A 12,514-nucleotide genomic window follows, 5' to 3' on the forward strand; every position below is an offset into this window, starting at 1 on the left:
CAACTACTGAGCCTGCGCTCTAGAGCCCACATGCCACAGCTACTGAAGCCCGTGCGCCTAGAGCCCGTGCTCCGCAACAAGAGAAGCCACCGCAAGAAGTCCCCGCACTGCAACGAAGAGTAGCCTCTGCTCGCCGCAACTAGAGAGAGCCCGTGCACAGCAATGAAGACCCAACGTAGCCAAAAATAAATAAACTAAAAAAAAAAGAATGCTTATAAGCAGTTTATTGACAAGTAAAAATGATGCCACATAGACTAAGCTGTAGCAAGACTTAAGAAAGGGAAAGAGGAGCGAGAGGAGAGAAGAGAGGGCGGGAGAAAGAAGGGACATGGAAGAGGGACTGAGGGAAAAGGAAGGAGAGAGATGTGGGGGGAGCATTGCTTTCTGACCCTACAGACCCTCCGAATTTTCCCTCCTTGGCTGTGTTTGCTCTGTTTTGACTCATCAGAAACTGTTTTTGAAGACAGTTCCTAGTCATGAACTTAAACATAAAATTCTTGCTCTGGGGAAGCAAAAGTATCAAACAAATGATTTCTCAGGGTCCCAGAGCAGCAAAGTAGAAAGCGGATGGGCTGAGGCAGCTGGAGGCCTAGAGCTGCTGCCTATTAGCTAGGTTATTGTGACTTGACCTCTGAGCATCGATTTTCTTCATCTGTAAAGCAGAGTTAATTCAAAAGTGGAAAGTGGAGTTGTTATGGGAATTAAATAAAACCCACCAGCTTTTCTAACTGATTAGATTTTGTCTATCAAAACAATGTTCCTCATTAGAAAAGCTAATTGATCGTGGTCTTGTTTCAACACTTATGGGAACTGGTATTAACCCAATACTAGATTTTGAAAAGCTCTTATTTAGAGGAAGTTCAGTACCCATACAACAGGTGCTATTTGTTACCTTTCTCATGAATTCGCATACAGTAACTGGTATAACCCTGCTCCTCAAACCCGGAGACACGAGTGAGGGCTTTGGCTTCTCTTGGGCTTGAAATTAAGAAGCCCCTACAGCCTTTGTCCCAGTGCTGGTGTGATGGCAGCGTCTCCCTCTGTACTGCAGTCATTCTCCTGTTCTTCCCTTCTGGGTCCTTCAGCTCTACGGGTTTAGCAAGAAAAACAATTCTGAATTTCTCCTTAGAAATTTTCTCTTGGAAGTTTTCTCCACCTGTCAACTTGTACCAGCCCACACGCTGCTCTCTAGAGCACCCCCATGGTTATGGACCTGAATTTGCACACACATTGAGTAGTTTGCCTTGAAAATGGCCCTTAGCAGGCTCCCAGCTCACTCAAAACTTGTGTCAGATTAAAACAAAAAATTATAGAATGTTACCTTTCAAGTGTTTAAACAGATGACACATATATGAAAGAGACAGAATACCCTACCATCTTAAGAGCTCCTGAAACGGTGTACAAGTCCCTGGGTCCTTGCCATGTTGTAACAAAAATAGAAATGAGGTTCTTCCTCTCTTGATAACAAGGAAAATAAAGGGAACAGTGAACAGGTGAGAGAAGAAACATAAACTGACCTGAAAGAATTAATCGATCCTAGTTTTACTTTAACTGTTGCTAATCTGTAGTGTCTGTAACTAGATTTGTCCTTCACAAAGCTAACCTCTAAGGCCTCTGACATTATGGGAATTACATCCTGCACCTATCAGGCCCTAATTCCCTGTGAATTACATCCTGCCCCTAACACTCTCTGATCCTGTGTGAATTACATCCTGCACCTGGTGTTTATACTCCCTGAACTCTCTTGTAGCAAATCACCCCTTGTAGCATTCTGCATTTCAGAAAGGTGTGGGCCAGTAACTCAGACACAACAGACTGAGCTGCCGCAGGCAATTACCAGGCTGCCTGACACCAGCTGTGACTGTTTTGAAATAATGCAAGAAGAAAAATGCAAGACCTTCATTACTTTGATCCTTATCACCTACCCCAGACTGTGAGCTCCACCTATAAGACCTCTTCTGATTCCCGGGGGTGGGGGTGGGGGCACAGTTCTTGAGGTGCTAGCCTACTCTTTGCCTGGCAACAAATAAAGTTTCTCTATTTCTTTTCCTCCGAATCTCTGTCTCCATATTTCCGCTTGGCATTGATGCACAGAGAGCCAAGAGTTTTGGCATCACTCCCCAGGGCTTCTCACCTGGGGAGGGACCACTGCCTGTCACAGCTTTTACTAAGTCCTGCTGTCAGAGCCTCAGGCCCCGTCTCTCAGCATCTTCCCTGCTCTGACACCAGCGTCCCTGGACCCACAGGTTGTCACCAAATAAAGGTGGACATGGAAGGGCCCTCCCCTACTTCCTAGCATCCCCCACTCCTCTCAGGTGTGCAGCCACGTGGACCTTTTGAAGATGCATAGTTAGGGGGAGGGGAAATGATTGCATTTATCTCCAATCTGCTGAAGATTTTCCTTAAGCTTTGAACCTGAGATATTTTGCTTAGTCATAAAATGCAAAATACCATTCCAACAGCAAATCCGATTCACTCCAAACCCTGTTATACTGTGGAAATTAAGTAAATTACCAACAAAAGGCAGTTCTGGAAGCACAATTCTCCCTTCTTCTTTATTTGGTGCTCAAAATCCAGCAAGGTCCAGGGATCATGGTCTAGCTTCCTCCTTTCCCTAAGTTCCAGGACTGTTGACTCTGGAGGGCTCATCAAGGAAGCTTACCTTCACCCAGCCACTCCCCATCTGCAGAGCATTTCTGCACGGTGCAAATCCCTCCCCGGGGACGGATGCGAGCTCTCTTCCAACAAAAGTCTGTCTCTTAACCAAATAAACCTACTTAGAGCATCAGCAAAAGGTCTACTTCAGTGGGCATAAAAAGAGATCCTTCCCCCCATAGCCTTGCTCTCTCTTTTGGCTTTTCTTCTCCCCATTGATTTCTCCAGAACCTAAAAAGCAAATGGGAAGAAGCGGCAAGAAAAAGAATGAAAGGAAACAATGACGTATGACATCCCCCAAAGGATCTCTGACCAGTAATGATAGGGTTGCCAGATGGGAGGCAGGAATCATTGCAACCATAGCCTTCTTACTGCCTTAGAAGTTATAATCAGACTCTAAATGTAAAGGTAAACCATCCAAGCCAGCTGACGTTCCCTCCCGAGGCATGTCTGGGAACCATACTCGCCACCACACTGTCAAAGCACACATCACATTTTGCCATTAGGAACGCAAAGCTGTAATTCTGGATGGCATTCCTGACCAAGAGCTCTGGGCAAATGAATGCTAGAGATGACCTGCGATGGCTGTAGAGGTAGACCACGATGTAGCTCTAATTGTCCAATTAGTAAAATAAGGCTCCAGACCCATGACACGGAAACAAACACATACTCAGAAGCCCTTCTGCGACAAGAAGGGCCCCCATGGCGCACAACACCAGTTCCGTTGTATTAACTTGTATAAAACTAAAATATTGGTTATAAAATAATTTAACATTGATTTGCTGGCCTTCATAGAATTTAGAAGACTTTGGACACATATTGTAGGCGGACTAAAGTTCTTAAAAAACAAACAAAAACGACAAGGTAAAACTGATGTATATCCTTTCCCCTCAATAAGTTTCTCTTTAGCTGACGTAAGTATTAAAAATGTTTTCAATCTATGTGGAATCTTAAAAAATGGTAAAAATGAACCTATTTACAAAACAGAAACAGAGTCACAGATGTAGAAAACAAACTTATGGTTACCAAGGGGGAAAGGGGGGGAGGAGGGATAAATTGGGAGATTGGGATTGACATGTACACACTACTATATATAAACTAAATAACTAATAAGGACCTACTGTATAGCACAGGGAACTCTACTTAATACTCTACAATGACCTATATGGGAACAGAATCTAAAAAAGAGTAGATATATGTATATGTATAACTGATTCACTTTGCTATACAGCAGAAGCTAACATAATATTGTAAATCAACTATACAGTACTCGAATAAAAATTAACAAAAAAAGGGTTATCTCAAAATTTTTTTTTTAATGTTTTCAGTGTTTTTAAACTCATAGAGGGAAAGATTATACAACGTCCAAAGTGCCTGCCAGTATCCTCCAATTAATGGCAGGAGGCTGTCAGTACTCAAAGCTGCCCCACAGTGAGCTTGTCACTAATCTGAAAACCAGCTGGGCTTCTACGGATGCTTTCACTGCCTAGTGAATGGCTGACTTCCCTGGTGCCTGTTGCTTTCATTAGAGGCTCTTTATCGAAACAAATACTCTAATCAATATGCTTTATTAAGTTTCATTTTTTATTTTAGAAATCAGGTTTTTAAATTTTTTTTTAACTTACCCGCATTTTATGTCCTTAGGTACCTTTAAGAGCCCAGCAGGTCTTCACTTAAATAAACAAACCATTAGGCTGAGACACTGTCTAAATGGGCACTATTAGCAGGTTAATAAATCCAGTCACTTAAGAATTTTAGCCTCGACAAAGATACTCCAGGGGGAGATAAATTAAAATATTCTAGCCTAAGGAAGCCTCCACACCGATGACTCAGTGCAAATACACGGAAATATTCACTCCCCTTCAGATCTTCCTGGCTTCTGCAGGAATTTAGATTAATCATCCTTTAGGCTCCATCTGGGTCAGGAGGGAAGACTTTCACGGCCTGGTTAACTACTAGGGACATTTTTCCTAGTGTGGGAGGAGGAAAGCAGGAGTATTTGTTGGGGGGCTTTTGAGAGCTAGCGTGTGGGTTTGCTGAGCACTCCCATGAACCCTGAGACCCCGGACATGTGAGGAGGTGGAGGGAACACCCCCTGCACTACCGGGCAGACTCACCCACCGCCATTGCTCTTTCATTCATTCACTGAACACATGCCCTGCCTCTCTCTGAACCCAGTCTCTACCACTGGGCCCCCCACTCCCTTTGCTCCAGACTCACTGTCTCTTAAATAGGCTGACTTGATTCCCAACTCAGGGCCTTTGCACTTGCTGTGCCGCCTGCCTGGAGCACTCTTTTTCCAGTTCATGAAGTCTCTGCTCAAAAGTCACCTTCCCCAAGAGGTTTCCTCCAGCACCTAACTAAGAAAGGATCCCTTCCACCCCCCTCTCTATTCTCGTTTTCGTAATAGCACTTGTTGGTATCGGATTAAGCCAGGTGTGGATGATTGCCCATCTCTCCATCAGAATGTAACCGGCAGGAAGACAGAACCTGTCTCTTGTTCATGGCCGCTTCCCCAGAACGATGCCTGGCACCAAGGAGGTGCTCAGTAGAGACCTGCTGATAAGTTAGCACAACCATAAGGGAGGTACAGCTGGTAAGAGAACTCACCCCAGAGGAAGTGACATTTGTGGGAGGGAGTTAGATTTCGGGAGGAAGAGGTTACAGAGGAGAGAAGGCAGAGAAAGCAGGGAAAAGAGGCTGCAGAAATCACATCAGAGCGATTGCCAGAAATTGCTGAGCCAGCAATCTCTGGATGATTGCAAAACCTTGGCGAAAGGTTAAAGAGGTGAGAAAGAGCACCCATGTCTGGCCTTCAACAAAGTATCTGCTGAGCTCTCCTCCAGCAAAAGTTCCCCGGGAACCTGCTCCTCCCTGGAAACCAGACCAGGGGAGGGAGAGCCTTTGCCGAATGGCGCCCTCTTGTGGCCAGAGCCCCCAGAACGGATGCTCAGGCTATGGCTTTAGTGTGTGGCCCTACACTTCCCTTCTCTGATTCTGATTCTCTCTTCCCTTTACCAAAACCAAACGACCAGACAGACAGACAGAAAAACAACCACCCAGTGTGGCAAAGTTGATCCTTTGGTAAGACCGCTCCTCAGACTTGCATTTTGAAGGGAGTTCATCTGTTTAAAGGTCGGGACTCCGTTGGACAATCATAAAGGCACCCACTTACTGAGCATGTCCCATGTTTGGAGATCATTAGTGTGTTTGTTAATGTAATCCTCACAGTACTTGGGGTGACTCTCAGTGTCCCCATCACACAGAAGAGGAAGGTGAGGCCCGGAGAGGAAACAGCAGCCCAGCGGCAGGGCTAGCAAGCCGTGCTCAGGACTCACACCTGGGCAGGTGCTCCAAAGCCACGCCCCAGCCGTGGTCTGGGGCCACACGGATGGGAGAAAAAGGCCAGGAGGCCTGGGCAGCTGAGGGAGAGGCCCGGACAGTGGTCGGCATAGTAGGGGACTAATGCCTCCACTGCTGTCGTCTCCCTCCCCCTGAGCTGCCCCAGAGACTGCAGCCAAAGAAGCGGCCGATAAAGAAAGAAAAACTCCACGGCTGAGGCTGGTGCGGGATGTGGGCCGCAGCCTCCTGGGGACCCTGGGAGCAGAGCCAGGGCTGTCACGGTGCCAGGCTCGGCCTGCCCCGACCCTGTGCAGGCAGCCCAGCACGGCAGCCTGAGCTCGGCCACGTCTCAGCCTCCTTCACCATTTATGGTAGCTGAGCCTCTGTTTGGCCTTCACAGCCCAGTCCATCCCCACACTGGGAGGGGGCCCTCGCTCACACAGGGCTGCTCTCAGAGCAGATCCACGTGGCTCTGGCAGAGTTCTTGCCGGGGACCTCTCTGTTTCTGCTTTGAAACATGCTCAGATGGGCAACCACCCAGGACCTGCCCCTCCCACAGACCTGGGGGCAAGGAGGACAGCCCCCAGGCCGAGTGGGAGGGCCTCCTCGGAAGAAGCAGGGCCGGTCTCCGGCTGGCTGGCCAGTGCACACGGGCACTTCACAGGAATCGCAGAGAACTCAGAGAGGCTGCAGAGAGCCTCTGCAGCCAGGCCACAGCCAAGTCAGGGCACCAGTGCCACTCCTCTATCCCTAGGGGCGACAGTGGCCAGCCCCGGGGGCGAGGGTCAGCCCCACTCTGGGGCCAGGGGACTTGCACTCTGCAAAAGGGCAGGAAGTTTCAGTGGCTTTGGTGATCTGGGTTCAAAAGGCCAGTGTGGCTCACGACCTTGGGGTGCTTAGGCAGTGACATTGATTTCTTGAGACCCTCAGACCCTTCTATGTAAGATAGGAAGAGCACTGCCCCCCACCCCTGGGCTGCTGCTGCCCACATACAGGGAGACTCTCCCCAGGAGGCCGAGCCCTGCGGGAACAGAGCGGGGAGGCATGTCTCCTGCTAGGCTGCTGGAAAAGCAGGGCACAGTGCATCTGTTCCAAGCACCCGGGCCCCAGTCACCGGGGGAGCTGGGGGCCCGGGCTCAGCTGGGGCTGGGGAGTCAGGCTTACCTGAACACCTGGGGCCCAGGAAGTCCTTCCCTGGCACTGTCACCATGCCTGCCGATACCACAGCCCAGACAGCTCTGTCTTGAGTCTGTGGCTCTCCAGGGACTTCCTGGGACTAAGCGCTTGGTGTTGAACAATGGGGGACAACCGTAATAATCAGATTACTGGACACCAGGCTGGTGAGGTATAAGAGCAAGCCTGGGGCGCTGGGGAGGAGCAAGGGCAGAAGGAAAAGGGGGACAAACGGTGGCCCTCTGGAAGCCTCAATACTGGCACTCGTTACCCGGTGTCTCCCAGTGTCCCCCAGGGTGTGAGGGGTCATTTGTGAGAGCCTAAGTCCTCCAGGGATACTTTGTCTTTCAGTGCGTGCGGTTTTCTGCCTACCAGACTGGAAGCTTCTTGAGCCAAGGGAGTCTTTGCCTCTTTCCCCTGCATCTTCCCTCAGCCTTGGTGGGGTGAGGGGGTGGGGACTGGCCTTGCATGTCCATCTCCCATGGTAGACCCTGGTCACTGTGAGCTCCTGGAGGCCATCGCCTCCACCTGCCTTTAGGTGAGGTGCCCTTTCTCCAAAGCAGATGTGTTGGCAGGAAAGTTGCTTCCAGAGAGGTGCCCAGGGGCTCCTACCATGGACAGTGACCCGGGCGCTGCAGGACACCTGCCCCAAGGTGTTCTCGGCCAGACAGGTGTAGGTGCCCTCGTCCTCTGGGAGGGCATCCTGGATGTGGAGCTCAGCCACGCCAGCCTCGCAGGTGGAGTGAGCATACTGGATGGGCTGCCCTGTGGAGGGAAGCACAGGAAGGCTCAGGCAGGGAGCACCCAGTGGCAGGGTGTGAGCCCTGTCCTCAGCAGGGCAGCTGTTGTCATGACGGCGATGTTCCCCATACCTGCTCAGCCCCACTGAGGGCTAATGATGTGGCGGGACCACCCCCAGCCAACTGGACAGAGGTTCGAGGAGGGGAAAAAGAGGCAGGTGCTAGGGAGGTAAAGGAGAGGGAGTGATTGTGTGTGTGCAGGAGCAAGGCCGGGGCTGGTAGGACTTGGGGGGCAGATTCTGGAAGCACTTAGAATGCAAGCAGGAAAGGGACAGAGTCCTGTGCATTCTGTTTAAATAAATAGTCCCCAAATCCACATCCTAGACTTCACAGAGTCCTGAGCCTGGAAAGAATCTGACAGGGTCATCTGGCCCATAGCCCAGCCTCAGGCAGAACAGACCTCACCCAGACTGCACAGGAAGCTCCCGGCTCCTTTTAGATGTCTCCAGAATCAATGATTCCATTTCCCATTGCAGATATTTACCAGAAGCAATTCTGCGCCCTCAACCTAACACTGCAATGACATGCATTTTAGGATTCACAGAAAAGATAAATACAGGGAACTAAAAAACAACTCTGGCCCTTTCTTCCAAGAGTCCCTTGCATGGAGGGCCCTTTATTCAGCTCACATAAAGTCCTGCATGGAGATAGAAGTGTGTGGCGTGAAATTCAGTGGTTTCTTTAATGCTATATGTTCCCGGGATTTTATCATTCCAGGATGTGAGCTTTCATTTCCAGGAAAAAAAAAGGAATCTCATTACTGAAGATCCTGGCCTTAGAGCAGGAACGTTTCCATTCAACATATACAAAGCAACTGTCAGTTCCTTCCCTTGTCAGCCCAGGCTCCTGGTTTGCACATCATAAAACTGGGGGTGGGCAGTGGCAGAGGGAGAAAGTGCAGAAAAAGGTCCTCTCCCTGCAATCCAATGTTTTCTTCTGCACATAGCAACACTTCACATCTCCATGACAGGCACCGCCAAGTCAGCCACAGGGCCAGAGATTCCGCTGGCCCGACTGCACTTCATAGAAGTGGGGCTGGGGGCTGGGAGAGCCAGGGGCCAGGATCCTGCTACTGAGAGGACTGAACACCCATGTGTGTGTGTGTGTGTGTGTGTGTGTGTGTGCGCGCGCGCGCGCGCGCATGTACCTAAAGCCTCTCTTCCTTAGGAATACCAGTACATTCCATGACTGCCATCTAAGTGCCTCTGCTATTGAAACCTGTGCCAACAAGCTGTTTGAGAGCTCTCCTTTTACTGGAGCACAGCTCATTTTGGCTCCACAAGCATGGGGGGAAATGGTGGCTCCAGAAAGGAGTTGTTGGCTCAGGGCACTCAGAATTAGGCAACACAGAACTCCCAGCTCCAAGACTGGTGAGATCAGAGTCGGCGGCCAAGGGTCCCCGACTTGTGCATGATCGCCCTCTAGTGGGAAGAGTGTGAAAATGCCAAGATTCGCCAAGAGTAAGGTGGGGTTGCTTTTCAGTTTGGAGAGGTGTAGACCAGGGGTCAGCAACTCCTGCTCGTGGGCCAAATCCCACTTGACGCCTGTTTTTGTATAGCCCAAAAGCTAAGGATAGTTTCTCATATTTTAAATGGTGGGAAAAAATCAAAGGAGGAATATTTCATGACGTGTGACAATTGTGTGAAATTCACATGTCCATAAATAAAGTTTTATTGCAGTACAGCCACACCCATTCATTGATGTGTTGTCTCTGGCTGCGCTCTGTGCCATGAAGCAGAGCTGAGTAGCTGTGACAGAGACTGCATGGTCTGCAAATTTGGAAATACTTACCAACTGGTCCTTTATTGACAATGTTTCTTGATGTCTGGCCTGGAGTGTGAGCCAGGCGGAAGGGAAACTCTCTTGCTCAGAGCCCTTCCTTTAGTCCTTAACATCCATGCTCTGTTCCAGCTGCAAGGAGGCTGCCTCCTCGCTCAGTCACGGAATCCGATAGGAGCTCTGTCCATAGAGAGGGGTGGAGACCCCAATTCTCACCTCTCTGCCCAAGAAGACCACACATAGGGAGACCCCAAGGCAACTTCTCTCACTGACTAAAGATCATTTCTAGCAAAGCCTAAGCAAACTATACCAATGAGGCAGGTTCACAGGCAACATGGCAATGGTGCAGAAATGACTGGGGCTATTTGGTGCACAGGTGACGGGCCGCTGCTCCCTTAAGGAGCCTATTCCATCAGCGTGAGACCTGCCAGAGACCCGAACCTTCTGTTCCAGCCCAACTCCTCACCAATAAAGAAGACGATGCCCAAAGAGGTAAAGGGGGGTGTCCAAGGTCACCCAACCACTCGATACGGAGGACAAGTGCAGCTCCTTCATTCTCCCTGCAGATCCCCAAAGCAGACCCCACTCAATTTCACCAATTTTATGGACTGTTCTCAATTCTAATAATAGAGTACTCCCATACTTTTGGAATTTAAAGGCTTTTTTTTTTTTAAAAAAAAAAGAGAAGGGTGATAATAATTTTTTTTCCCAAAGGACCTTACTTGCCAAAAAAAAAAAAAAAAAAAGTTGGGATGTCTCTATAGGACTATAATGTTAAAAAGAATTACTGGTCTATAAACCCCCAAACCACTTGCCGCTAAATAAAAGGCAAGATCCCATGAGCAACTGCGAGTGTGGTTCATTAATCTGTTGGTATATTTGTTCATTTATTGACTCAACAAATATTTATTGAGGCCCACTCTGAGCCTGGCCATATGAAAAGGAACTAAATTGCTTGTGCACCTAGGTGCCAGGCATCTCATTAACTGTTTTATATAAAGGATCTAATTTAATTTTCACAACTGCCACCCTGGAAGGTAGGTGGCATTATTCTCGTCTTGCAGACGAGGAGCTCAAGGTTCAGACTGGAGTAAAACTTGCCGAGTGTCCCCAGACAGGCATTAGCAGACTCCCAGGTCCCGCACTCTCTCTGTACCCTGTGCTTCCTTCTCATGCATAAACGGTTCAGAGTGATATGTGGGGAAGCCAAGTGAGAATGCAGCCAGGGTCAAGGGCCCAGGCAGCTGGAGCAGGGGGGGACTCACCATTGAGCAGCCAAGTGATTCGGGGCACCGGGGTCCCCTGCACCGAGCACTGCAGCACAAAGTCCTGGCCCTCAACGACAGTGCAGTCCTTCAGGACACTGGAGAATGAGGGGGCCGCCTCCATCACGGCCAGCCCTGTGAAGGCAGAGAACAGACAGGCCATCTCAGATCACAGCTGACCCGTGCTGTTGACTGACCGGAGGCTGACACCTCACTGCCCTGGGCGCCCAGGGCTTGCTTCTTTGGTGGCCTGGCTTTGCCTGACCCATCATCACACAGGGAAGCAGGCAGCGCCACTGAGGTAGAGACCTGGAGCCTGAGGCAGAGTCACTGGCAGGGGCTTTTGCACTGTCACAAGACACCCCAGGTCTGGGAGTGCTCAGGATGAGGCTGGCCTCCTCTCCTCCGGGACACAAGTCCCTCCCCACTCCCCATCCTGTCTTGACTTTCATTATCCTGGAGCATCCGCAGAGCTCCTCCTTCCCCCTTTCTTGGTCCTATTCTACTTTCTGGTGTCTTTTATCGTCTTTGACGTGTCCCATCAGACGACGCACACATTTTTTTCTTTTTTAAAAATCCTTGGCCGAAATGTTTCATTAGATTGAAAATGTGGATAAAATAGATTTTTTAGGAAAACATAAATTGCCTAAGCTGACTCAAAGAACAATTTATAAATTAAAAAAACAGACTGGCAACCTCTATGATCTAATCATAGAAATATCCCCTTATGGTTTACTCAAGAGATATATGTACAAGGACGAACACTGAAACATTGTATGTAATAGCTAAAGACCCTGCACACTCTTGTGAATATCTTTTTCACTTGTAGAGACCACATGCCCATTGGTGAGGACATTTCAATTTTAAATTATTATAACTAATTTTTCCAATTCCAGGACAGAATCAAATGACAAGGACTTACATGGGTTCTAGTTTTCCAACCTTGGCCAGTGATTCAGAAGCACTGGGGGCCTGGGACAATGCATTACTCAGTCCCCCCCCATGATTGTGATGCACAATCTCACTGAGAACCACTGAGCTGAACTTTCCAGAGGCCTTCTACATAGGTGAGCTGGGGAGTGTTTTGTAGTTTGGGGGCCATAATTAAGAGCAATAGGGATAGAAAATCTCTTCTACAACACCCAGAACATGCTGCAGAAGAGTCAAGGTGGCTGAGAGCTGAGAAAAGGCAACTGGATTTGGTGATGAGAAGACATCTCACTGGTACTTTTCAAGAGGCTATTCCATACAGTGATGAGGGGAAAAGCATATTATACAGCAAAGGTTTAAGGGCAAAGGCTAACATTCGAGGGCTTACCAGGTACTTTTCCAGAGGTGACAATGCCACGAGACTGCTATCTTTAGCTCGTATAGATGAAGTTCATAATTTCCCAAAGTCAAGCCCAATGGTGAAGCAAGGCTTTACACCCAGTTCTCTGACTTTACATCCACACTTCCTCTAGCCCCGAGCTCCCCTAGAGGGAGAGTAGCGGTGGGAGC

At 48.9% G+C, this 12,514-nt stretch overlaps 1 protein-coding gene across 11 annotated transcripts in view; it reads right to left on the reverse strand.

Annotated features, from left to right (window-relative positions):
• Window positions 1-12,514, reverse strand: part of MYLK (myosin light chain kinase) — a 267,073-nt gene that overhangs the window by 96,842 nt on the left and 157,717 nt on the right. For 10 of the 11 annotated variants that reach the window (XR_003432841.1, XM_027106666.1, XM_027106636.1 and 7 more), the window contains 2 exons: window positions 11,015-11,149; window positions 7,783-7,935 (listed from right to left, as the gene is read on the reverse strand). Coding sequence is in view for 10 of the 11 variants with exons in the window: in XM_027106666.1 (XP_026962467.1) it covers window positions 7,783-7,935; window positions 11,015-11,149 (288 nt within the window). In the remaining variant the exon portion in view is untranslated. The remainder of the gene's footprint in view (window positions 1-7,782; window positions 7,936-11,014; window positions 11,150-12,514) is intronic. The other variant, XM_027106695.1, reaches the window with a different exon arrangement.

The sequence above is a fragment of the Aethalodelphis obliquidens genome, unplaced genomic scaffold (genome assembly GCF_003676395.1).
Source record: "Aethalodelphis obliquidens isolate GAN/ISIS:26980383/991018 unplaced genomic scaffold, ASM367639v1 scaffold1, whole genome shotgun sequence".
Lineage (NCBI taxonomy): Eukaryota > Metazoa > Chordata > Mammalia > Artiodactyla > Delphinidae > Aethalodelphis > Aethalodelphis obliquidens.